The following is a 26,685-nucleotide window of genomic DNA, read 5'->3' on the forward strand; positions in this document are numbered from 1 at the left end:
TGAATGGTTTTGAGTCTTCGGGTTGAACCAGAGGGAGAAAAAAAGTGGGTTATGCCAAACACCTGATACCGGAAAAAAACATGGGAATTTTTGCAACAAAAAAAAAAAAAAAAAAAAAGAGAAATATTTAAGAGTGGACTGGCTAGCTCTCAAAAAGGTAAAAAAAAAAAAGGGAAAATAGGTAAGGGAAGAGCAAGGAAATTATACAATATGACAATGTCCTATTAGTATTTTTTTTGGCTCTCTTTTGTTTTTTTTTTTTTTTTTTTTTCAAATCAATTTCAATAGAAAAGAAAAGGAGGAGTAGAAGAAAGATGGGTCCAAGGGGGGGAAAGAAAGCGGGATTGAAGGGAAAATAAGAAAATAAATTATTTTTAAAAATAAGAAAGAGGAAAAAGAAAAGAGAAGAAAAGAGGGAAAAGAAAGGAAAAAAAAAAAAAGAAAAGAAAAAAGATAAATCCAAAAGAAAAGGAAGACCATTCGGCCTGTCAGCCTTTGATCCACAGCCCACGCGTGAGCCCCGAAAGAGTTTGGCCTGATGCATCCAAACAACGTGGGCCATGAAGATCGGTGGGTTCTGGGGTCTGGTATTACAATACCATACCTGCATAGTACTTGTCTTCATCTTTATTAAAATAAAAAAAATAAAATGCAAGGGGAAGACTAAAGGAGACTCTACATGGCTGGGATATGTGAACAACCCTGGATACTACGGAGTATCGAGGTAATAGTCCACAGATAGTCCTAGGAATACTCATAGTTTGAATAATTCCAAATCAATCTATGGAGTCAACCAAGGAAAGAAACCATTAATTTAAATAATGGATCCCCAAAATGATTTCATTGACTTTTGTCGAAGTTCCAAGGTCGACCGAACAGATCCGATCGTAATACGGGAGTACTGGTAATACCTGTACATATGTAATCTACGCATTCATTGAAACATTTTGTTGCATACCCAACCCGTTTCATTGTTGCCCCTGTCTGAGTCGCTACTACCTTACTGACTTGGGACTACTTCTTTGTTTTTGAACATCTGCTTCGGAGTATTAACGGGTGAATCCAGATCTGAATCTTCAGTGTGTTACCTATCTATATGATATCCCTGATTTTGGTGTCTTGAAATGATCCTCTCTACGCTTCTATGAAATTAATACTACATAGAATTCCATTTGGGGTGTATAAGCTGTGTTCCGACAAAACAGGTAATGATGTAAAGCTTGAGCCCACGTGGGCATCCTTACACTTCCCGAATTCTAACGTTATGTTGATATGTTGTATTATCAAAATAAAAATCTACCATGGAAGTCGTGTTAACCTTATCGAGTGGCAAATCCTAGGAGCCTTCAAGATATGACGGGGCTTGTTTGTGCTTAACCCAAATATTGGCCCACTCCAAACCCAACGTGGTCGGAAATTTGATCAGAAAGTTGTTATCGGTCCGAACTGTTGCCGAGGAGTGGGCAGTATTTACATATTTACACTGTCGATACGGAGTACGGAGGGGCTATATGGAATAGAGAATCAGAAACATCCTCATACACTGTGCATCACATGTCGCCATCGGACCAAAACCCCCACTTCCCTCCGATCGCTCAATGGTGGGGCAATTATGTTGTAGGAACCTTGGAACGCTTTTCACACTTCCTTCCCTGTTTCATAACCGAACACTGCGAGTGTTTCGTCTCGTCGCTAATCCTAATGTGGTGTTGTCGTATATAGGCCTTTGATCATGTAAACTACATATATTGTACAGCTTGTAAAGGAGACACAATTAATCTATAATCTGTTTATACAATCTACACAAAGTTAAAACGGTCATAGTGGGGGGAGGGGTATTCCCTTTTGGCGTGTAACCTGGGAATATATCAAGGCGGTCAATACAATATTAATAATAATCCTAACCTCTCAGGCTTCCATGGCGATTCCAAGCGTCTTCTTTTTCGTTTGCATAACCCATGTGGTCCCACGTGGGCACACGTGGACGGAGATGCTTAGCGTCTGACCGCCAAATCCGCTTTTACTGTTTTGCGCCTAGAGGGAGGCGCAGTCTCGCCAATCTTTCCCCTGAATGTCTAAATTACGGGTCGCGCTGAGGAGTTATCGCTAATAAATTCCATGGTTTTAAGCCGTGGTTTACACTACCTTTCAACGGTTATGGTTCGTGTATCCCGTTTCCTAGAGAGCGGGTTTCAACTTCCTCCCCGCCTCGGGTTTTGCGAGACTTGGGGTTTTCCCGGCTTGAGGAAACCCAATCATATCAAAAAGGCCCAATGTTATATGTTGTAGTGTCGTGTACGGAGTACCCTCCAAGCTCTGGAGATCATGATCGTCAATTTTGCTAATCATTTCCTCCATGGCTTGAAATACGAGGTGACCAATGCGCAGCGATACAGGGGTTGGCAATCCCATTTTCTCCGCGATCGTGGAGACCAACGTCAGCGACTTCATGCTAACGGTCAAGACGAGAGCCTCATCTTACACCTGATTCCCGAGACAGCGCCTCAACACGGGGGCACAAAAACGGCCCCAAGGATTTCATTTACATGAACCAGGCTTTCAATTGAGAGTTTCGGAAACGCTACTCAATGCCCTGTCTGGATCGAGCTGTCAGACACGTCAGCAAGGCCCCTTCCAGAGATAGCGCTAACCAAGAAACAGTGCTAGCCAACCAACCCTCCCGGAACAGGTCACGCGAAACAACGATGCAAGACGTCAGTGCGAGCTTCATCCGCCAGTTGCCGGGCTTGCCTAGACTAGTAATATTCTGCGGATACGAATTACAACATAAGTACGGAGTACGGACCTATATCTTAACTAAAAAAATGAAAAGAGAAAAGAGAAAGAGAAAGAGGAAAAAAGGGTTGGACTCCGCTCAGACGCATCCAGAGAGACAGATTAAGCAAAGATACTCGGTGATAGGATAGGATAGGATACAAGATTGGCTTCCCCGCAAGAGGGCAGACAGCGAAAGTTAAATTGGATAGCGCAGATCGAAGACATTCTACATCACAGAACAAAAAACCTTGGAAGGAGATAAGAACATTCGAATAAGCGACACGTCATATCTACTTCAAAACTGTTGAGATCTATCGTGCTGGATCGATCACAACACGATCGAACGGTGCCACGTGGGGACGGAAGCAGAGACATATGTGATGAAGTCGGGGGCCAAAAAAAGAGTCTTCCGGTCGCAACCTCTCGGCTCAGCCCTGTATAAGTAATGCCGATGTGGCTCAAATTAAGGCCGGTTTCAAGAAGTCTAACAAAGTAAACAATTCAACCTTGGAAAGGGTGGGTTAGCGAATAATTCGATCACTTCATAGTCGGAGTACTCCGTACTTCATATACATTTATAAATTACTTTCAATACAATTAGTGTTTGCACATCGGGTCCATTATTGTGAGACGCTAAACTCGAAGCGGATATGTTGGAGACTCTTAGGGCTATCCCTGTCGGTCTGTTCCGCCGCACATGTTCAAGTGGATTGGAAATCCAAAATTGAGGCCCGCTAAAAGATTGGCTCGCGGAGGTTTTCCTGCTAAGTCTAAAGTTGCGGTCAGACATTCAACGGTAAGCAGAGAGAGACTGAACCGAATGACACTTCAGTGATCATCTTGACGCAACAAAGTATGTATTGTTGTATCTGGTATTGCATGTAATTTATGCCACATGGTACTCCGTACATATGTATGTATTGCATCCCTGGTGGCCACGCGACAAGGGATTCATGCAGACCTGCATTTTTCAGGGGTAAAGACACCTCTCATATGCATATACATGTACCTAGGTAATATAAATATGATGTGGATTTGCACAAGATACACGTTCTGACACGAGTCATGGAAACTCAAAATAACCACAGAGTCTAACCTTGGAAATCAAAAATACAAAAGTACTAATTCAGCTGCCAAGACTCTAACCCTTTCAGGACAAGTTTTGCTTCCTTCAGTACCAGGGCTGTCCCTGGATGTCGATCAGTGCAAATGGAAAGCTTATGTACATTAGTTTTGGGGACATACCTTGCCTAAAAGAATAGAAGGGATTTCCATGTATACTTTATACACGTACTTTCCTACATATCACCTCCTTGCCTATTCGAGGGTCCCTGCATGTAGCAGGTGTACTTACATACTCCGAACTGCATGGTTGTACGCAGATCTCTCCGGAATTTAGGGAACCAACATCCGAGGACTAGTTTGCTTTTCTGCAGGAATGTGGCTTGAGCGATTGGGATTTGAACTATGCTCTGATGCTCCCTGGGCTGGCCATGCTAAACTCTAAACATCTGATAAACCCTGGGCCCGGGATGGTTGCTAGGTGAAGTATTTACATTTAGGCCAGGCCGGGGATAGAGAAAGGCCTAGATGAATCTCGGTCTTCGCCTTCGCGCTACCCCTTGATGTGCATCCTATACTAAAGACATCTACTCCGTACTCCGTAGATGTTCTAGATCGCAATCTCGTCTCAATCATCAATTACAGGATCGATCTTCGCTTCAGAAGCCCCATCAGCGGTCCAGATATAGACACGACAAGAAATCCCAGACACGTATCACATTGTAGAGGCCGGAGCTATCGGGAGGTCGGGAGGTCGGGAGCTACGGGTGTGGGGGAAGCATACGGAGTAGCTGAGGTTGCCACGTGGAATTCCGGAGAGGTCGACAATTTAGACCTCGAGCACAGATCTGATCATCCCCTAGTCACAGAAGGCCACGCCTCAGTAAGCAAGGCGTCTACCTATCATGGTTGGCATAACCCCGTATTGGGACCATGTGGCTTGCGCAGCCTTTCCTTAGTAGTTCAGTCACATGCCCAGTCCTACTGGGATGACAATCCTGACAAAGGCCATGCCCTGATTGACAGAAACTCTCCTTGCGAGACTAGCGAAAATACTAGTGGAATCCCGTGCACGCAGCACTTTGCGAACAGAGCCTCATCGGATCTGTTGCCTATTCAGTGGCATGCTGGGGGAGATAGTACATATGTATACATGTCTAGGCGCTGGGCGCCGCGCTGACATTTATTTTTCTTGAAATTGTCGTCAAATTTATGGCTCCCATAGTCCCCTGGCCCCTAAATTAGAAGACTCTTACTCCGTAGTCTTATTTTCTTTTCTCCTCTTCACAGTTTTCACACTGTCCACAATACAACATATTATGTCTCTCATTTATGATCTCATCCACACTCTAGATCTTAGCAGGAACAATTAAGGCATCAGAGACACTATGGGTGAGCATCTCTATACCACTATCAGAACTTCCAAGGTTCTCGCCATCCCGCTCGCCCACTACCGACAGGCCATAAGACCTTCTCATACTTAACCAGATACATACGACCATAGGGTGTGGAGAACAGGGCTTCCCGTCCGCTCAGCCGTACTTAAGCCACACGCCGGTGAGTTAGTAGTTGGGTGGGTGACCACCAGCGAATCCTCACTGTTGTATGTTTTTGTTTCGCTATTTTATCTTGCAATCTGTCTGCCTTGCCTGCCTTGTAACGAAAACGTCACTGCCGCCTTGGTTATGAGGTTGTTTTTGGTTGGATGTCCCGGGCCGAGGGGGAAAGACGCCTAGAGATAAGAACACCATGCATATATGTACTCTATGTGCTAAGCTACAATATGGTTTACCTAGGTAGATCAAGTATGTTCCGATAACAGTCTCACTGTGTACTTTTGGTTTGCTGGACCCAAATATCAGTCTCGGACATCCCGATCATTTGCGAAGGACTTCGAGCCTTTATTCCCATACACAAATGCCAAGATTCTAAATCTGCGGGCATATACGGAGTACTCAGAAGATAAGAGAGGATCTTCAATATCGCGAATTTAAGTTTGTTCACGCAAATGAGAGTTGTTAAAGTGCATATATAGACTCCCGAGGTCCCTACAGGCCTTTTGTAGTAATGTCCCTTTTGCCCGTGTGTATTATAGCGGTATATTATACCGCTGAGTGTATAAAATACGAGCAATTTGACTGTACGGAGTACCCGTGGACTCCACTTGCTGAAAACAGATAGTGCAGATGGAGCGGAGTAGTGAATCACGTCATTGACTTTAAATAAGTTTTAGACTATGAATTGTTCAACCAGACTTTAAAAGATGCCCTGAATCATGGAGTGCCTTTGTTTGTAGCCCACACAGGCCCGGCCGAACGGGGTTTGACGGCGAACTCCGGTGTGGCAAAAGTCCTAGAGACGCTAGAAGTCTTCTAGAAGGATTCTGGAAGACGCTAAGAAACCTCGTTTCGGATTGTTCCATGGTTCAGCGGGCCACTATATGAATCCCTGTTTCGTCTATTTCCCCCTTTCTGTTGATTAAGGGGCAAATATCTCGGGAAAAGGTTTGTCTCTGGTGTTGATTCTTTGTTGATTTTCCCCTGTTCCTGAATTCTTATTGATTTCGGAACACAGCCGAAGAGGAAGGCTTGGCAAGTGTCAATTGCATGCCCGCACTAAGGATTGAACGTGTATGAAACCAATTAGGTCACTATCTATTAACGAGAATAGTGTTTTATATAATACAATTTCATAATCAGTACTCACATTGGATCTACTTATATCCGATCTACGATGTACGTAAGAATAAGGCCAAAAATTAGAAAGAAAAACCTCCGATGAATGGATACCATACGATGTATCCGTACTCCATACAAAGTACAACATTGTACTCCGTACTCCGTACTCCGTATATACCCACCAGGCAACTCCACCTTCACGGTAGACACGGCAGAAGGAAGAGCCACACGGGAACAAAAGGACCTTCAAGTCCACGTGGCAGATCGGCAAAAACACCGGTGATGGAGAGACAGCTGACTTACATATGCAGCTACAGTCCTACCAGGTTAGCCCATGAAATACTTTGTACTATCCGGTTACCTAAATTATCGTAAAAATACACATATTCCTTTCTTCCCTTTCATCTTGGGTCTCACTTTCCAAAATATTATCTGTATCCGTATTTGGAGCATCTTTTTAGAAGACCCAACTTCATTCTTTTTAGGAAGTCCCGCTCATTGTTCGGAGACATATATGTACGTAACGAAGAAAGTAAGACGAATAAACAAAATATCATATTGGGCAACTTGAAATGACAATATAACGTAGAGCAAGCAGATGTCAAGCGATCATCACCCAAACTAGGCCTTGTTATCGGACCAGTGGGTTTGAAAAGTACAGATTTGCAATCCTTGGGAGAAAGGCAGAATTGTCAGACCGAAGCATTTTACTAAATCGATCACAGAAATCCTTCTTCTTCTTCTTCTTCTTCTCCTCCGCCGTAAACTCCGACCCTCGGTCGTGTATACAGCAAGTACACTCAGCGGTACAATGCCCGATACCTTTCCCATCTTTAGCGGATAATCGACTTACTTCACTGGGTCTAGTGATCTCATATCCCTTACTAGATTGTATGTTAAAAGCTTAAACTAACGATCAGAACTACTCTAATTGGCTCATTCTCCGAGTATAATATATCTGATAATAATGTAAGAAGAGAGATGTAAGATAAATGTAAAGAGAAAGTTATATAAGTGGTTGAGGAACGAGCATACTAGTAACTTACATAGGTAGGTACATACATAATGCATTTACCTCCAAGACCTCCTTCCTTCCTCTTCTCTCCCTCTACCTTCCTTTCTCCTAGTTTTTGTATCACTTTCGCGATCATGGGGATGGTCGTCTTCTGTGCGAAGGGACATGAAATAAAGCAAGTCCTTCTGACTTATGTATCTTAAGCAGTTGCTGATCAGCAATTCTTATAGAAGAATGTCTGTCGAACAGGCGAGAACTGTTGCCGACGCGAATTTGGCAGCGCGAGTTGATGCCCTTTCAGCATGTCAATACACCAGAACCCCCGGAATCTACTAGCCCAGCCAATAGTCTGTCTACATGCGTCAAGCGATCTAGGTTGCAAGATCAGTTTCGCCGTCTCTTGCTCCCCAATTCAACAAGTATGGAAACACAGCGATGAAGATAATTTCAGAGAGCTTTCAGAGTCTCAAGACTTAGTTTGCTTCGGGATTCTATGCTTTTAGATCGCTTGGTTCGCTTTTTTGCTACTTTTCATGTCTGGAGGCGTTGTGACTGTTATCACCTATCATTTATTAGGAAAGTCAGTTCTCACATTTCACACCTTTTTCACTACCTATATTATGTATGTTGCGGTTAATCCTTTTTATCTCTAGCTTAAGCAACAAATGGGAGAGAACGTTTATTACAAGACTCCCACAAAGAACATGACAGCCATACCGGTATATCGACGCGGTAAATGAGTGGAATTGCAGTTGCCGAAGGCATGAAACTTATGAAACTCATGAAACTCACTAAATGACTTGCATGGGAAGCTTGGCTGTGGAGCTTCCATGTCCATGTGGCCCTAGAGGATGCAGATCGGTCTTTGTTTCATGGTCTATGATCTATTCGATTCGTACTCCGTATGTTACGCAGACTATCTGATATCGTGACTCTGGCCTAGTACGGGGTCGCTTGCATGGTACGGCAGTTCTGCAACTTTCATGCAGATGACCATGTCGAGAGTCATGCACCTCGCAACGGGAACCGAAGGGTTGTATGTGGTACTTGAGCAGATTTGAGGCATCTATAGGTTTACACCACACGTGGTCTAATCCAAAGGTGAACGCTATTATCGCTGGGACAGACTTGGTCATTTACTATTCACACAACTACTCTGTACTTCCACCTATATCAGCCCGTTTGACACACACTACCACACGTCCTGCACGTGGGGTAGACGGAAGTTGTCCGATTGATACAGATCGTCGTCGAATGACTCGAGACAACCCTCCGATCAACGACGTTTGTTAATGCAATCGACCAGACTAGCTTGGACAAGACATGCAAGCCAAGAAGCAAGGCGGAAAAAAAGGCTCTTGTAAAAGGACACTCTACACTCTGCCTCTTCTGCATCTGCATCAAAGCGGGGTTAGAGTGAAGGAAGATCCTTGACATTCACTTTTCTCCCCGAAGTACATTGCACTCCATTTTATTTTATTCTTTCTTTTCTTTCTTCTCTAATTGCTTTTGCCAGAATCCACACGGAAGCCTGCGGCCCGGTCGAAAGCAGATTGTTGTATGTTGCATATATTGCCTATATTAGCCATCTTAGGTATATATAAGAATATATAAATAAACGGGGAACAACACGTTGCACGAAAAGCTGCGTTATTAACATGTGGTCTAGATTTACCCCCTGAAACCAAGTCTCCTATATTTCTGTCACAGTCATCTGGTCCTTATCCCAAGGGCTACAACATACATACCCCGAAATGGGGTTATTTCGGGCTACCGCATGGTCAAGTGCACACCTCTGCACCACATGGTCATGTAGCCAGAAGAATATCTACAGGGTAACGATTCATTGAGCTCTTTAGGATTAGGGGATTACACATGTCAGAGTCAATGCGAGTGTTGCAGCATTGTGGAGTCGACTTTCTCAACATCTTTTGCTTTTGACTCCACTACGCTCGTTGTTTCACTGGAAGAAATAACATATTCTTATTTTAAGGATGTCATGCTATTCCCAGATAATGAATCCACCTAAATAATCCAAAGCCTCTCAATCATATGCATTTCCCTGCGTTAACATCCATATCGCATGGTACCCCAGTGATCGGTGTCCTGCATGCAGAGTAATATGCTCAACACAACTTGCCACCAGCCCCTCCCTTTACCATTTGTGGGTAAAGACGTGAGAATTAGACCTGTCATTTCCAACACATGGCCACATGCATATGTTGTATGTCGAAATGCCGCGTGTTTGGAGGGGCCAATTAGATAGAGCACAGAATGTCGATGTCGAAGCACGGGATTTGCGAATATATCTTCCTGAAATATATTTACCGTTCAAATTGACTGTGCGAGTAAGGGGATTCAAAGAAGCATCACCATTACCATAATTAGAGATACAAATACTAGCGAAGGATCAACAATTGCCTCTCTGAAAGACCAGCCATATTTGAAATCACCCATGTTGTATGTACGGGAATACTCCGTACATGGGATCCATCTCCAAATCCCGATATCCACTCTTATATATGTAACCCTTGGGACCTACGCAGATCATCAAATCCTAATCAAATGACCTCCACTCCTATCATCTAGCTCGAGTTATACTTTTATAGTGATAACAGTGGTATTCCGTACGTAAAACCCCGGAGTTCACCACCAGACGTACCCCGTATCGGGAACATGCATCCAAGCAAGCTTCCAAGGTTGGAAAGAACAAGGATGACGTGATGGGATCATTCTCAGGGATGGAGATGATCGGCAGATTTGAATGGAGGTCAGGGTCAGGTAGGTTTGGGAAATTTGCCAAAAAGGGAGCCCTGGAGCCCTCCTGGGGGGTGCTTGCTAAGCATTCCGATGTTTTCCTACCTAGGTAGCTATATGTGTATGGTTTGGGATATATCCGATACCGGACGCTTGGGTTCGGGGCATATGTGGGACTTAAATCCCCTAGGGCTGGCATGACATGTGTATCTTTTTTTTTTCTCTAACATTCCGGGGACTGCTTGTGCACGATATATACGTTACGTTTGGTTGTTATGCCGGTTTAATTCTTGTATAAAGTATGGAAGGACTTGATATCTATTCCAGAATAACGCAGAAGAATGACTGGAAACAATTAAGCTGTATTCCAACTACAACTCATATCATGATCTATACTGTATACATGTAGTCAGAAAGCCAAATGCTATGTTTGCCGGCGCAAAAAACGCAACACAGTAAGACATGCTCGCAATATATCCAAATTGCTGACAGGTCTATTCGCGCCACCACTGGCCCAAAGCACCTCCGGAGCCAGCCATCTCAATCACCTCCTCGAAACTGATTTCCACACGGAACATCTGCCCGTCAGCAGTGCCGTTTCCGCTACCCACCGGAGTCACCAGTCCCCAGCTGAGCAGCTTTTCCCAGGACTCTCGGGCCACATCTCGGCCCCAGACACGGCCTGGTGTGGCAGCAGCTCCCGACACCGAGGCAGATGTCTTTGCCGACGTCAGAAGCCGAACGTATTCTGCGTATGCGGCGGGGAAAGAAAGCGCCAGTGGTCCCATGCTCTGCGACTGGGACCCGTCGTTTCCGGGGTCGAATAGGGCTGCTAGGCGCGTTGCGGCTACCAGCAAAGCGAGTGGCAATGACGAGGGACTGGATGATGTGATGGATGTGGAGAAAGGGAGGGGTGCTGGGTCGGGGCAATCAAGGGATTGAGAAGCGAAGCTTTTCGGAGTTGGGACTTCGGGTATGGGTGTGTCGGGGATCGATACACTATGCAGCAAGTCGCTGATGGGGAGAAGCGCGCTGTTGAAGAACTCCTTTGCTGATTTGGTTTGGTTGTAGATGCGCCTGAGGTGGAATTGGAATTCTTTGTCATCCCACATATGCTATTTTCAAGAGCGAGGTTTAGTAACAGATTCGATTGCCTGGATAAAAGAAAATATGATAGATCTTACCTTCAGATATTCCTTCCATCCCCCAAGCAGGCTCTTCCATTTTTCTGACTCCACAAGAGTGCGTTCGGACCCAAGTTCATCTGCAATATCAGCCATTTCAGCATCACTGAGATCCAGGCTCCCTAGGCAAATATCCGAAAAGGTATCGAAGGATCGAGCTAGAGGAACATAAGTATATCGATGACTAAATCGACTCTTGACACGCTTCTCGAGCATCTCGGTTACATCGACTTTTGTCGTGAGCCCAATGACCGCGATGGGGGCTTTGCGGGCTTGGGCAATGTCAAACAGATTATACAGCAGAGTCTGCCGTGGGTGGGTAACGAATAGGTCGAATTCATCCAACAAGATCACAATGGACTTCGCAGCAGTCTTCGACGCTGGGTCTCCAGAAGCCCCGAAAAGCTCCTCTGGGTGTGACAACAAAGCCAAGAGCGTCGCCATCGTATCCGCATAAGAACTAACCTTGGCTGCATCATCCTCGGTATGCATTTCACGGCCAAGTTGGCGCCACATCTCTCGCAAAGCTAACCGATCATCTGTATGCAAAAATCCATTGAGACGAACGACGTGGAAATCATTGCTGTGGTCCTTTCTGAGGGACGAAATGATGGATTCCACAATCGCGGTCTTGCCGCATCCTCTGGAACCAAGAAGAAGCATGGAGTTACCCTCTCCGACGGAGACGGTCTGTTCAATGAGCTGATGAACCTTTTGGTATTCAGATTCGAGTCCGCGCACTGGAATCTGTCGTTTCCCTGACAGCTTTTCGAGAAGAATGGTCGAGAGAATGCGCATTTCGTCCTCAAGGCCCGTCTGGCAGAGCGCTTGGAACATTTCAGCGTATTCTGGCAATGGCTCGGAGCCGTCCGCAGGCTCATGCGTCTCTGACTGGTCATGATAAAGGTCTTGTTGGAGTTGCATCGTAACAAGGTCATCCAAGCCGTCCTGATACTCAGGCGAAGGCGACTTCTCTTTCGGCTCTGTGGCCAAGGCTTTCTTAGATCTGGGTTTCGCGGTGCTTCTCCTCGATCGGGTCCTTGTAATTGTACGACGGGCGGGCTCCGGGGACGGCTCGTCGAGGTCCATATCATCATCGTCATCGTCATCCTCTTCTTCTTCCTCATCCTCCTCTTCAAATTCACGCTCACCTCCGTCTTCCATCGGAGATTGTCGCGGCTTTTGCGCGCTTCGGGTGGCACGCGCACTTCGTGCAGGAGTGGTAGCTGGTTTTCTTCTCGACGAGGGTGTTACGGCTTCTTCCTCGTATCTCTTTGGTGTTTTGCGCTGCCGTCCACTTGTTCGTGTCCCAGCCCGCGCCGGAGTCTGTACCTCATCTTTATCGTCCTTGCCACCTTCGCCTGTCGTTTCCGGGTCTGGGTTGTCTCCGCGGGTAGATCGACGCCGTGATACACTTTTCACTGGCGTGGGAGAAGTTCGGTGGTTGTTGGGAGATGACGGGACGGAGAATGCGTCTTGAGTATCATTTCCCATTTCGATGTCTCCATCAACATCCTCGGAGACCCTTCTCCTCTTGGGTGCTCGGGCCATGGCTGTAGTTTGAAGAAACGGGATCGCTGGTATAGGGGAGTACTCAATTCGATGGAAACCAAGCTTCGTCAGGGCGAGGTCGCAAGCAGAAATTGCTCGCAGTTTTCTCGTTAGATAAGGGTTTGCGCCTGTGTCAATTAGGATCAAATTCAATCAATGCTGTCTGTTGCCGACCAGCTTGAGCCTAGGAGCTTTCGCCCCGAATGTATGGACTTACAGTGAGAAAACCAACGGCCTAGTCATTTATCAAGGCCAATGAGTGCAGCCCGTCTGAATCAAATTCGAACAGGAGACCCCTGCGTGGTTCAATTGCTGGTTCAATTGCTGGTCCAAGTGCTGGTCCAATTGCTCAAAGGGTCAACAAATTGGCCGATTTTCGCCTCAGGCCGAGACGCGTGTCGCGAAGTCAGGTGCTTCCCGAGGTTCTCCCTTGCGACTTGGAAGATTTGTTAGTCGACTGGTTCTCCTTGATATTGTCTTACTAAATATGTATAGACAAGAACATTTTCTTTCTTTGGTATTGACTAGAACTCTCAATTGGAATTCGAACAAGACAGACTTCAAGAACCGAAGCCGAGCTGTATTATGCAGTAACTGAACAGGAAATCCACCACATAGTACATATGTAGTCCTTCGCAAAAAGAATCATTTTGAGATGAACATATGTCAAATCTAATATGTTGAGAGATGGATATATCTCCAATTCAAGCATATCGCATATCTGATTTTGTACTGTACTTGGTCGGCTTCATCACAGCCGAGGTCCAATCTGGTGATCCGAGCCCTGTGGGGTGTACTTAGCTTCAGCTACTGCTACTTCCAGCGCAACGCTGCTTCTCTAACCCATTTAATTCTGTTTTCTTTCAGACATGTCAGATAACGCAGATAACGCAATAAGCGCTCCGTCCAGAAAACTGGACGAGTTCGAGGAGCTCGTCTATGAGTATACAGGGCGTATGGGAATGGGGAATGAGGGAGTAAGTACCATGTGCAAACATTCAACATGTGAACTGCATCTCCCATATACGCAGCACTAGCACGCATGATTGAATTCTAGCTTACCCCTATCTCAATCCAAAGCACTGGGACGTCGATGCCCGCAGCTGTAACCTCCGCTTCGAATCCGCAACCCGCGGTCCTCCGGCTACAGTCTCGTTCCTGTTGACGATCACTCCTCCGCTGAGCAATTACATGGGTAACCTCCACGGCGGTTGTGCTGCTACTTTGATTGACGTTCTCTCAACCACTATCTTGTTGGGCATTTCCGAACCGGGCAAGTTCTCGTTCGGAGGTGTCAGCCGCAACCTCAAGGTGACATACCTGCGGCCTGTACCTACCGGAACTGAGGTGCGTCTTGTTTGCGAGGTTATCCATGTTGGAAAACGGCTGGCATTGCTTCGCGCTGAGATCCAGAAGGCGGAGAGTGGTGATGTTTGTGTGATTGGTGAACATGAGAAGGCCAATACCGACCCGGAGGTGACGCAGAGGATTTGATTCGATGTTTGGTATATGCCGGGTTCTTAAGAGGCAGCTACTGGGATATAAATTTGTATAGACTTCATTTGTATCAATAAAGTTGTCAAATTCTAGCCATTGTACGAGCGAAGATCCTGTAATCGATGTGGTAGTGACCGGAAATATTGTGCTTCGTTTGTTATGATAGGGAAGGGCTGAACAAGAACAGAGACGAACAGAGACTATCGCACATGTCCAAGAGAAATATAATCAACCAATCTAAGCAGTACTAGATTATCCGATTGCCAAGGCGAGTAGGCCTTTTTACTCTGTGGCCAGCTGCTGGTCTTCCCGGAGACCCTCAACCTTCAACTCCTCGCCAGTGGCACGGCGGTACATATCACGGACATCATCTGGGAGAAAGGATTAGCCGACAAGTCCTATATTCTCCAATCAGGGAATAGCTTACCAGTCGTGGTCTCGAAGTGTGATGTCGCGTCATAGCTCTTAGAGATGAAGATGTTGGACTCCTCGCCATTGTCGATGGGCTCGTAGAGAGGAATGGGGGGACCCATGAACTTCTCCTCGATCTTGCCCAGTCGCTCGAAGCCAGGCTCAAGCTCAAGGTGGTGGTTGGCATCGTTCTCGGCGATGGTGGACACGATGGCGATGTAGTAGCCCTTGGGGCAGACGTTATGCGCAGACGAGACCATGGCAATGTAAATGTCTGGAGAGGTTAGTGCTCTGTCAATAAATCGGGATTGTATAGAACTAACCGTGCTTGCGTCCAACCTGAGACTGGGGAATGATCAGCTGCACAGAGTCGCTGCTGTCGGTCTTATCGATGGGGTGGTTCAGAATGCAGATAGCCTTGAGCAAGTATCCGGTGACCTTGGACTTGCTCGGGAAGTAAGAAGGATCAGCGATGATCTTCTTGGTCTTGGTCTCAAACTTCATGGCTTCGGATTGGTCGTCACGGTCCTTCATCGTCGCCTTAATTCCGGAGACCTTGCCGTTCTCGTAAAGCACCTCGTCGACGTCGGTGTTCAACATGTATGTACCGCCGTAAATGGCAGACAGACGAGCGAAACCCTGGGGCAGCTCGCCGAGACCGTAGAGAGGGTAGATATATGGCGATTTTCCGTAGCGTGCCATAGAGTTGACATACAGGCGGATACGGTTAATTGTTTCGACGGCGGCGCCACTCTGGTTGATATATTCGTCGGAGGGGTACAAAGCCATGGAGTGACCGACGAAATCACGGGTATTATCCTCGAGGCCAAACTTGTCGTAAACCTCCTTCATCGTGCACGCATGGATGTTCAATCCTGGTGGGCATTAGCTATCTGCTTTGGCGAAACCCCCGGAGCTGACCCAAGTTACAAATACTCACCCTGGTGACTGGCTGGGTCGTCCTCCTTGAAATCACCAACCCACTCGAGGAACTTCTTGGCACGTCGCTTTTCGAACAAGCCCATGAGCGATGAGCGGAGAGCTTCACCAGCATCCGAAGGCACCTTGGCCACGGTCGCCTTGGGACCCTTGCCTTGCTGGACATAGCTGCCAGCAATCTGCTTGAACTCGAGGTACCGGGTAACATCCGTGGACACCAAAATGTTGGTCAACTCCCCATTGGACATAAGCAGCTTGGGGACCAAGTCGATGTTCCAGTCATTCACCCTCCCGTATTTCTTCCATGGCTCCTCGCCGGGGCGGACGTTGCCGTATTTCTTGAACAGCTGCAAAAGGGTGTCAATAGGGCGACTCTGGAATTAATCGGTGTACATACTGCTTCGATGTTGACGGAAGCTGCTTCTCTATGGTAATTGTGAGCTATTTTGATCTTGGTGCCGTCATAGCGAGCTTCTCCGACTTACCCTCCATAGTGGTCATTGCGATCGATGTGAAGGACCTTGTTGCCCTTCACACTGAGCACACTATAGTCAAAAACAATGAGAAAATTGCGGAATCACTAAAAACCAAGCTCAAAAGACCTACCCAGACAAAACACACTCGGTCAGGCCTGAAAGGAACTGGTCAGTTGTTGACTTTGGGGGGGGGATGGCGGGGTAGCAACATACCAGTGCCGAGCACCACAACATCATACTCTGGGGCAATCTCGTCCATAATGAATATGGAAGATACTAAAGGTAGAGAAAAGTAGAAAGAAGATTCTCGAGAGAATGAGGAGAAGAGAAAGTCGACTATCTCCCCGCGGATCAACGAAGCGGTAAGAAAGGGGAACTACTATTTGACGGATCCGCCACTAGTGAGTTACCTCACGATATTAATGACATGGGATAATTTGGCTTCAACGAACCCCTGAATATGTATATCCCTGGGTTCATTTCATCTCAGGGGTAAGTATGATCAATTCCCGAGATTCTTAGGTACAGGTCTAAATTAAAGGAGGTTTGTAGCGTCGGATGACGAACCAACTCTCATATATCCAATGTATACTATGTATAATTCGACATGCGCACTACTAAGATCACCTTGAAAAGCTAATGTTACATAAATTTGACAATTGAGACTCGGCTCAAGTCTCCCCCGGCCTCGTGTTGTGCCTGAACCCTTTTCCCTCAAGCTTATTGGTCTTTCCCTTGGGCTTCTTCAACGCGCTCCTGCTCAACCTCAAAGTCCTCGAGTCCGTAAAAGTTCTCAGGGCGGTACCCGCGCTTGTACATTCGTTTCGCGTCCTCCCAAGCATACCAACGTTCACGTAGAACGTGCTTGATGTTCCTCATGGTGCTTCGAATCTAGAATGATCAAATGGGTCAGTCGGGTCTAGACAATTCCAACCGTCGATTGACTGTTGCCTCGGAAGTAACGAAAAAAAAAAAAATTTCTCCCTGCAGCTTTCCAAGATATAGATGAACAAGACGGCCTATACAGCCGGGGAAAAACTCACCACCTTGTCCCGTTCCTGAGATTCAAATCCACCGTAACCAGCCTGGATTCTCTCTCTCTCAAGATCCGACGTGGCAATGCGGTTTCGTTCCCGGACGCATACATGCCACAGACCGTGGAGGTCCTGCCAATCCCTTTCGCGGAGTTCTTGGATAGCCCAAGCACGACCTAAATTGCCAACATCAGCACTGCTCGTAGCACGTTCAATCTATAGGTTCAATCTATGGATTGGGGACAAACAAACTAACCATGGGCGTTGTCATATTCTGGGGTAGGTAATGGTTGCCGGTTAGGGGGGAAGAAGGCCCAGAGTCCGTGGTTGGGGTCTGTTTCCCGTGGCTGCATATCTTTCGGCGACACAGGTTTGGGCAATGGCCATCTTGACACGACAAATGGGGTTCTGGGACCGGTTCGATGGATGGCTGATACACCACGGTTTTTGCTCTTGTCGCGTCGAGGGTTGGCGCCCACGGAGGCAGTGGAGGAAAAGCTTGAAGACTGGATGGCTGACAGGGTCACGGATGGGTGAAGTGATGGCGCGAGGTAAGTGGGAGGCAATTCAGCCATAGCCAGCCCCCTCAGGCGACTAGCAATGCGTGGAACCTGCTGCATGATTGTGATGGCTTTCCCCAGGATGGTCGGAGTCGGAGATTGATGGCCTTTCTTTTCGTGGAAGGCGGCAAGACTGATCACGTGCCACAACCAACCCAAGACAGCTTGGATGTTGCCAGCCTCGGGTTCGTCGGGTTCTTCATATCTTTTTTTTCCTTTTCAAGTCGTATGATTTCTTTTAATTCCATTTCCAAATCCAGGAAACGAAAATCCCAAGTACCTTTCCTTCAAAGATATCTTTAGTCTTTACCTCTTAGGCCTTGTTTGCCGCGGTTAATTACAGACTTGGCCCGTGCATTCCTTAGCACCCGCGCGTCTAACCGCCCAATCGACTACTCGGCGGAGCAGTGCCGCATCAAGCGTGACCAAGAGGCCTTTGTGGATTGCTCTCCCCTCCACAGATTCACCTCCGGTCTATTACTCGGCCAGTCCTCTTTTTTGATTTTTGACATACCCCGGAATAACGGGAATTACCTTCTTGTTAAGAAATATCGACTATGAATAGGCCAGGTTCGTCATTTTCCTTCAATGCCTTCGCAAACCCTTATGCCTTTCTTATCTTTCACCAACCTCCGCGGAATACTTGATATAGTCAGACTTGTTGCTATGCTGGGCTATACTCTCCTTGGCATTGGGAGTTACCTAGCACTATGGAAGCATCGGGGAGTCCAATCGCACACCTTGGGCCAGGTGGTTTTGCATTTGCGACCGAGGCATTTGCAAGGACATGCCCGCACATTCCTGTGGCGTTGATCTGAGCAGCTCTTGATGCGACGATCGTGCTGACTTGTCACGCTTGTGCCAGATCCTGGCCCACAGCCGCTGAGAGACATGTCCGGATTCCCCACGCAATAGCAAGCACAAGATCGAACTTCATCATTAGTCCGCGCGATTGTCAAACGGGAAACTGGGTGCGATTGCCTCGAGTCATATCTTCTGGACACTCAAGATCATTTGAATGAAGGGATGCTAACATAAGAGTATCAATAGGCGGCGGTGCGAATTGGAGTTTCAATTTACCTGTTAGCGGAACATCTGGCCTACCGGGCAATCAGCAGCGCACAATGGGAACCATGGGAAGCTTTGCGCAAAGTCTTGGAGGATCTCAATCTGCGGCACCACTTGATCTCTCGTAAGTTCTCTGTTGTCATGGTTTGCAGTGGTCTCCTGTATCTCTAGGCCTTCCAATTTGTCTCCGAACTGACGAGGTCGGTGATTCTAGGGAGTTTCCTTCGCTATCAGGAGCATCACAGCAATCACAATCACAAACTCCCGGTCAGCTAATGTGGGCCAACGCAAGTCAACGTGCTGCTCAGCAAACACCTGTCCAAAGACAACAGCTCCCTCCGACATCGCAAACCCCCTCTCGTTCCTCCCAACCCCAGGGCCTTCCCACACCCCAACAATCGCAACCGCCGCATGATGACATGTTTCCTTCTGGTGCGCAGTTTGCCAATCGACTTGATGACTTTAGAAATGGTGGCCAGGGTATCAGCAGCCAACTCGGTGCGGGTGGCCAGCCCCAGACAGGCAATATTGAGGAGTTTCCCCCTTTGGGTCGCAATTCTGCTGCTGAGCTCCCTCTCGGTCGGACTGGTTCGTTGATGCAAGGTGCAGGTTTTGGGGGCTATGGAACTGGTCTGGGGGGACCGCGGTCACCAGTCAGCCAAGTACCCAATGGCATTTTGGGACACGAGAAAGAGGTAGGTCCCTACAATTGGCTAACCTTTTAGGCGGCACTAACTTTACAGCAGGACTTGAACAATGGTGTACTTCCAGGCCAGCGTAACTTTAGCGATCCACAACAGCTACAGCAAAGACAGCAAGAAACTAGCGATGGACAAGATGTCTCTACTGCGCCCCAGAGTACGGAGCAACCGCCCCTCGCGCAGATGAGTGAGCTTGACAGATTTGGGTTGGCGGGCCTGCTACGCATGATTCACAGTGAGAGTCCTGATGTTGCAAGTCTCGCTGTTGGCCAAGATTTGATGACACTAGGATTGGATTTAAACCAGGCGGAGTATGAGTTCCTTTGTTCCCATGCCATTTGACACATACTAATATGCTTCTCTGCATAGGCCTTTGCACACATCGTTTGCTTCACCATTCGTGTCATCAATGTCAGCAGTCCCTCTGGAACAAGACTTCTCTTTACCGGGTTGTTATAATGTCGCCAATATCCAACCGCTCCAGTCTCGCATTCCTGGGTTTAGTGATGAAACACTATTTTTCATCTTCTACAGCATGCCTCGGGATATAATGCAGGAACTAGTGGCTGAGGAATTGATGGGCCGCAAATGGCGGTACCACAAGCTTGAGCGGTGCTGGCTGACTCGCGATGAGACATATCCTGGACCCGTTGATGTGGAGCGTGGTGTGACCGAACGTGGTGTTTATCTTCTGTGGGATTCATCTGCCTGGAAGAAGGTCCGAGTAAGTAACTTTCATCCTTTGCTGGTTAAAGAACTGGTTAAACTAACCTTGATCGCAGCGTGAATTTATTCTTCGATATGAAGACTTGGACAACCGGTTGGATCCTAACCGAGGTGCCGCCCGCCCACCTGGGGTAGTGCATCATGCCTCATGATTTGAAGTTAAAACGACCTAGGCGCACGCAGAATACAAGCAATCAACCATGGCGTTCGGTTTACTGGTCTGTGTTATATTGCTCAGGGACGGCCGATAGTACATTGACCTTCGGGATAAGGCGCGTTGATTTCTCTGGTATTAAAGGGCTATGTGGGAAACCAGGATACGATCTTGAAAATCAATGTCATTACCTGGATGATCTTGTCACAATGCTGTGGAATGCTGTAGATTGCTGTAGATCCCTCTCTTCATAGGCGCCTGAATGAGCTTTCCATCTAGCCAGACTTGCGCGCAGTGGACAGAATAGCCATCCATTCGGTATCGATGTTCCCATACCCGTAACTGTCTTCCAAGTACTTCTCTATCGCCGGACGAACCTTATCCTGGTGTTCCTCCCGTTGCTTGTCAGTCCAAAAGGTCTTTACCATCGTGGGAATCATCAACATGGTCATGTCAACGAAGATAGGGGATGTGATGGTCAGTTTTGTCGTTGTTGGACGGACGTCGATGTCCTGAAACCCACGTTCCTCTAGCTGGGTCTCGATCCAAGCCTTTGAGTCCCATTGCCCATCAGTCAAGGCGGCCAAGAGCTTTGGCGTCTCTGGAAAAGACAGATTGCCTGGCATGCTTTCAATTGCTGCTCGGGCGACGGCAATCCAGCCGGCTGCTTCATGTCAGTATATCTGGTTATGTGAAAGAAACGTTCCGATACTCACGCTCGATCCAGGTCGAGAAAGCAATAGTTCCGCCGGGCTGCAGCATTCGGACGGTTTCTAGTGGTTTTTATTAGCCTTGAATATAATAAGGAAGTAAGCAAAGACATCCTTACCATCGAGAGCCTTAAGAGACTCAGGTAGTGCCATATAGGCTGTAGAAGATAGTAGTTAGCCACAGTCGAATGAGATTAGAGTGCGCCCAGAAACCAACTCACCGAAAGCAGTGAAGATATGAGAGAATTGAGCGCTAGCTAGCTCGGGTTTCTGCGCATCCACGATCTTTGCCTCCGCGTTCGGCCAACCCTCTTCTTGCATACGGTGCGTAGTGGACTCGATCATTGGCGACGATATGTCTCCGCAAGTCAACTTCCACATCTTCTTGACAGAGTCATCAAGCTTATCGTTGAGTGCGCTAGATATAACGCCAGTGCCGCAGGCATTGTCAAGGACTACTAGGTGCTGAGCAGGGTTGGCCTTGGACTCGGCGGCAACCTTGGTCTGGTCAACCAGCATTTCAGCGAATGGGCGAGTGACCATCTCCCCGCGTTTGAATGAACTAGCATAGACTTTACTCTTGAAGAAAGCCTGCAATGCGGGTTCCTCAGGCATGGTTGGTAAAACTGTAAGGTGGTTGGGTACCGTGTTGAATGAAGATGATAGATGAGGATGTCTGTTTAGACGAAAGCTTCGAGTGATGTTACGGAAAGTCGATATCATGGGAAGATAATCTTCTTGCTGGGCTTAAATGGCCCTTTGAACGATTTGGAGTTGCTCTAGACTTCCCATAGCCATATAGAAAGTGTCCGCGAAAGTATCCGCGAAAGTGTCCGCGAAAGTGTCCGAGAATGTCTCCGCGAGTGGATTTCAGGCGAGTGATTTCTAAAATTATACCTTGAACGTGTTGATAGTGACTCAAATCGCCTCACTGACCGTAAGTCCATGGCAATGATTGGTTGAGTGCGAAACTTGCGCAGTAGGTAGCCTCCAAGGTTCCTCTTAGTATATCGTAATCATGTTGGCAAAAGAGGAGGCCTGCAGAGTCAAAATAAAAGCGGTGGACTCATTGGCTGGTATTTCATATCAACTGCAAATCTGAGTTTCCAAATGCCAGCCAATAAATAAAGCCAATGAATTGAGATATTTGATTTCAAGTCGCCGAGTGCCATTTTTTGTATACTTCGATATCATGTGAGAACAAAGCCCCCGCGCTGACATCAGCAAAACGACGCCAGTCCCAAATGGGCAAACCATCAACAGCGGATGCGGCAAAACAATCAATCCCCTCCACTTCCCACCTGGCCGACCTATGCACTCTGCTAGCGAGCAGAACGCCGTTTCGGAGTCGCAACCATGAGGATTACTGAAATTGTCATAGATGTGAGGCTCAACATTGCCCCATAGTCATTCACTGCGCTAACAAGGTCGTCAGGGCTTCAAATCGTACGCTGTGCGTACGGTGATCTCGGGATGGTATGCAATCCTCCGAATCCAAGCATGAACAAATCATGGCGTTAGAAGGGTTTGAGCGTGATGGGATTTACTAATCGCGCAATGTAGGGACGAAGCCTTTAACTCGATCACCGGCCTGAACGGCAGTGGTAAATCCAACATCCTCGATGCCATTTGCTTCGTGCTTGGTATCACCAACATGACCACAGTCCGCGCGCAAAACCTCCAAGATCTTATCTACAAGCGTGGCCAAGCCGGTGTCACGAAAGCCAGCGTTACAATCGTTTTCGACAACCGGGATACCGCGAAGTCGCCGATCGGATTTGAGGAGTATGCGAATATTTCCGTCACTCGACAGATTGTGCTAGGCGGCACAAGCAAATACTTGATCAACGGCCACCGCGCGCAACAGCAGACTGTTCAGAACTTGTTCCAGAGTGTTCAGCTGAACATCAACAACCCCAACTTCCTCATTATGCAAGGTCGCATTACAAAAGTCCTGAACATGAAATCAGTCGAAATCCTGTCGATGATCGAGGAGGCAGCTGGTACACGAATGTTTGAGGATCGAAGAGAGAAAGCGAACAGGACAATGGGGAAGAAAGAGCTGAAGCTGCGGGAGATCGAAGAGCTGCTGAAGGAAGAGATCGAACCTAAGCTTGAGAAGCTCCGGTCAGAGAAGCGAGCCTTCCTCGACTTCCAACAGACGCAGAATGACCTCGAGCGCTTGACTCGACTTGTTGTAGCCCATGACTATGTTCGTGGCGGCGAGCGGCTAAGAGTTGCAGGCGAAGAGTGCGAAAACAAACGTAACAAAGCGCAGGCACTCGAAGATAACGCGCACAAACTCAAAAGTGAGATTGCCCATTTAGAGGAGGACGTGAAACGGGTGCGCGCAGCTCGCGACAAGGAACTCCGAAAAGGAGGCAAATTCCAGGGGCTTGAAGATGAGGTCAAGAACTACTCGCACGAGTTGGTCCGACTGACCACAGTCTTTGATCTGAAGAATGCAAGCATGGACGAAGAGAAAGAGAAACGACGGACCATTCAAAATACTGTCACTGATCTTGAGAAAATCTTGAAGGAGAAGCGCAAGATCTATGAGAAGCTACAGGCTCAGTACGATACCGCCAAGGCCGAGTTGGACGCACAAAATGTGGAAGTGGAGCAAAAGGAGGAACTGCTCCAGACATTGCAGACTGGTGTCGCCTCGAAGGAGGGCCAGGAGAGTGGTTACCAAGGTCAATTGCAAGATGCCCGGAACCGTGCAAGCAATGCCGCCACAGAACAAGAGCAAGGGAAGCTCAAAATCAACCATCTTGAGAAGCGCATCAAGGAAGAGGAGCCTCGCGCAAAGAAGGCAAAGGAGCAAAACTTGGGGCTTCTGCGTGACCTCGAAGGGTTGAAGTCTCAAGCCAACAAGCTGGAGTCCGAGCTGACCCGGCTTGGGTTCGAGCCTGGGAAGGAGGAGCAGATATATCAGGAGCAGACCGAGCTTCAACGCGATATTCGTGACCTCCGCCAGCGAGCTGATGAGCTCAAGCGGCAGGCAGCGAACATCGATTTCAATTACGCAGACCCTTATCCCAACTTTGACCGGTCCAAGGTCAAGGGTTTGGTTGCTCAACTTTTCACCCTCAACAAGGACCAGGTTCCGGCTGCAACTGCTCTGGAGATCTGCGCCGGTGGTCGTCTTTACAATGTGGTTGTAGACAGCGCAGAGACCGGCACACAGCTGCTTCAGAAAGGCAAGCTGCGCAAGCGAGTGACTATCATTCCCCTTAATAAGATTTCCGCCTTCAAGGCCTCCGTGGAAAAGATCGGAGCTGCACAGAACCTTGCCCCTGGCAAGGTTGACCTTGCTCTGTCCTTGGTTGGGTACGACGAGGAAGTTCTAGCGGCGATGAACTATGTATTCGGAAACACCCTTATCTGTGATGATGCCGACACAGCCAAGAAGGTAACATTTAACCCGTCAGTTCGGATGAAGAGTGTCACGCTGGAGGGCGATGTGTATGATCCGTCCGGAACACTTTCCGGTGGAAGCTCCCCCAACTCCAGCGGTGTTCTTGTGACCTTGCAAAAGCTTAACGATATCACCAAGGAGCTGCGGAGCAAAGAACGACAGCTCGCGACTTTGGAGGATCACATGAAGAGGGAAAAGAAGAAGCTCGATTCCGTCCGCTCTATCAAACAAAATCTTGATCTGAAGAACCACGAGATTAAGCTTACCGAGGAGCAAATCAACAGCAACTCTTCGTCTTCGGTATGTTTTTGTCCTAATCTGTTCTCCCAATTTGCTGTTAACCCCAACTAGATCATCCAAGCTGTTGAGGAGATGAAATCAAACATTGAACAACTCAAGAATGACATCGCCGACGCAAAATCTCGCCAGGCCGAAGCATCCAAGGATATCAAGCGAATCGAGAAAGACATGAGTGAATTCAGCGACAACAAGGATAGCAAGTTGGAGGAACTGCAGACAACGCTCGATAAACTCAAGAAGAGCTACGCCAAAAATTCTAGCTCGGTCAAAGAGCTGCAGAAGGAATTGCAGACTTCCAGACTAGACTCAGAACAAGTTGGAAGCGACTTGTCCGCGGCTGAGGAGCAATTGGTCGAGTCAGAAAATACCCTTAGCGCCCAAGTACAAGAGATTGAATCACAAAAACGGGAGCAAGCGAGGCTGAAGGTTTGTGATGTCTTTGCAACACTACTCAATAACCATATCACTGACAATTCTAGGATGCCCATGACATCGCACAGGCTCAGCTCGATGACGAGCGGGCCAAGTTGACCGGCTTTGACGAGGAGTTGCGAGAATTAGAAGAAGCCATGAAGAGCAAATCCTCTCAGATCACCGAGGATGCACTAGAGGCGCAGAAGCTTGGCCATCAGCTCGAAAAGCTCCAAAAGGACCAGTACACTGCCAGTCAGGCTGTGGCTCACATGGAACAAGAACATGAGTGGATTGCAGATGAGAAAGAAAACTTCGGACGCGCCAACACTCCCTACGATTTCCAGAACCAGAACATTGCCGAGTGCAAGTCTACCCTACGCAACTTGACTGAGCGATCCCAAGGCATGAAAAAGAAAATCAATCCGAAGGTCATGAACATGATTGACAGCGTCGAGAAGAAGGAGGCTGCCCTTAAGAACATGATGAAGACTGTCATTCGTGACAAGCGAAAAATCGAGGAGACCATCATGAACCTGAACGAATACAAAAAGGAAGCTCTCCATAAGACGTGGGTCAAGGTGAATGGCGACTTCGGACAGATCTTCAACGAGCTCCTACCGGGAAGTTTTGCCAAGCTCGACCCTCCCGAGGGCAAAGATATCACGGATGGTCTCGAGGTGAAGGTGTCCCTGGGCAAGGTCTGGAAGCAGAGTTTGACAGAACTGAGTGGTGGCCAACGTTCGCTCATCGCTCTCTCATTGATCATGGCGCTCTTGCAATTCAAGCCCGCTCCAATGTACATTCTGGACGAGGTCGACGCCGCGCTCGATCTGTCACACACGCAAAACATTGGTCGACTGATCAAGACCCGTTTCAAGGGATCTCAGTTCATTGTCGTCTCGTTGAAGGATGGCATGTTCCAAAATGCCAACCGCATTTTCCGCACGCGGTTCAGCGAAGGTACCAGTATTGTTCAGGCGTTGACTCCAGCGGATTTGAAATAAGCATGCACATGAGCTTGGTTGTCTATAGTTTCTTTCTTGGTGTGTTGGTCCGGTGGAGTGTGAGATTATTATGTCTGGCCTTTGGTGTTTGGTTGTTTTTGGATGGGAATGGGTCTCTATTTTATGAATCATGCATGGTAAAGACTATTTCAATTTTCTTCATGGGTATCTATACAAGTGTACAATCTCAGTGTACAATATAAGTGTCGCTCAAGACAAACTTCCAAACTTGGAAACTCCGGTAC

At 47.5% G+C, this 26,685-nt stretch overlaps 7 protein-coding genes across 7 annotated transcripts; 3 read left to right on the forward strand and 4 right to left on the reverse strand.

The window, feature by feature from the left end:
* Positions 1-10,784: 10,784 nt before the first annotated feature.
* Positions 10,785-13,025, reverse strand: N7525_010004 (origin recognition complex subunit 4; the record flags this gene model as incomplete). The annotated part of the gene is made up of 2 exons (XM_002560243.2): positions 10,785-11,405; positions 11,475-13,025. The coding sequence occupies 2 exons, from the start codon at positions 13,023-13,025 to the stop codon at positions 10,785-10,787; spliced, it is 2,172 nt and encodes a 723-aa protein (XP_002560289.2).
* An 869-nt stretch (positions 13,026-13,894) lies between these two features.
* On the forward strand, positions 13,895-14,519 carry N7525_010005 (PaaI family thioesterase; the record flags this gene model as incomplete). Its single annotated transcript, XM_002560244.1, has 2 exons — positions 13,895-14,002; positions 14,106-14,519. The coding sequence occupies 2 exons, from the start codon at positions 13,895-13,897 to the stop codon at positions 14,517-14,519; spliced, it is 522 nt and encodes a 173-aa protein (XP_002560290.1).
* A 285-nt stretch (positions 14,520-14,804) lies between these two features.
* Positions 14,805-16,607, reverse strand: N7525_010006 (secretory pathway gdp dissociation inhibitor; the record flags this gene model as incomplete). Its single annotated transcript, XM_061214934.1, has 8 exons — positions 14,805-14,893; positions 14,950-15,207; positions 15,257-15,808; positions 15,874-16,219; positions 16,270-16,297; positions 16,358-16,417; positions 16,479-16,503; positions 16,562-16,607. 8 exons carry the CDS (start codon positions 16,605-16,607, stop codon positions 14,805-14,807), a joined length of 1,404 nt encoding a protein of 467 aa, XP_061067446.1.
* A 461-nt stretch (positions 16,608-17,068) lies between these two features.
* mrpl4 (mitochondrial 54S ribosomal protein uL29m) lies at positions 17,069-18,002 on the reverse strand (the record flags this gene model as incomplete). Its single annotated transcript, XM_002560246.1, has 3 exons — positions 17,069-17,239; positions 17,392-17,558; positions 17,639-18,002. 3 exons carry the CDS (start codon positions 18,000-18,002, stop codon positions 17,069-17,071), a joined length of 702 nt encoding a protein of 233 aa, XP_002560292.1.
* A 965-nt stretch (positions 18,003-18,967) lies between these two features.
* Positions 18,968-20,589, forward strand: N7525_010008 (NOT2/NOT3/NOT5 family protein; the record flags this gene model as incomplete). The annotated part of the gene is made up of 5 exons (XM_061214935.1): positions 18,968-19,134; positions 19,225-19,705; positions 19,757-20,022; positions 20,081-20,435; positions 20,494-20,589. Coding segments are annotated over 5 exons (1,365 nt in total), but the record flags the coding sequence as incomplete, so codon positions are not given.
* A 277-nt stretch (positions 20,590-20,866) lies between these two features.
* On the reverse strand, positions 20,867-21,916 carry gtmA (gliotoxin thiomethyltransferase; the record flags this gene model as incomplete). Its single annotated transcript, XM_002560247.1, has 4 exons — positions 20,867-21,255; positions 21,308-21,364; positions 21,421-21,459; positions 21,523-21,916. The coding sequence occupies 4 exons, from the start codon at positions 21,914-21,916 to the stop codon at positions 20,867-20,869; spliced, it is 879 nt and encodes a 292-aa protein (XP_002560293.1).
* Positions 21,917-22,601: 685 nt separating this feature from the next.
* On the forward strand, positions 22,602-26,440 carry N7525_010010 (condensin subunit SMC2; the record flags this gene model as incomplete). Its single annotated transcript, XM_002560248.2, has 5 exons — positions 22,602-22,684; positions 22,737-22,777; positions 22,865-25,022; positions 25,074-25,448; positions 25,502-26,440. The coding sequence occupies exons 1-5, from the start codon at positions 22,658-22,660 to the stop codon at positions 26,438-26,440; spliced, it is 3,540 nt and encodes a 1,179-aa protein (XP_002560294.1). The 5' UTR covers positions 22,602-22,657.
* Between the last annotated feature and the right edge of the window lie 245 nt (positions 26,441-26,685).

The sequence above is a fragment of the Penicillium rubens genome (assembly GCF_028828025.1).
Source record: "Penicillium rubens strain IBT 27055 chromosome Unknown utg000004l_segment0_segment0, whole genome shotgun sequence".
Taxonomy (NCBI): domain Eukaryota; kingdom Fungi; phylum Ascomycota; class Eurotiomycetes; order Eurotiales; family Aspergillaceae; genus Penicillium; species Penicillium rubens.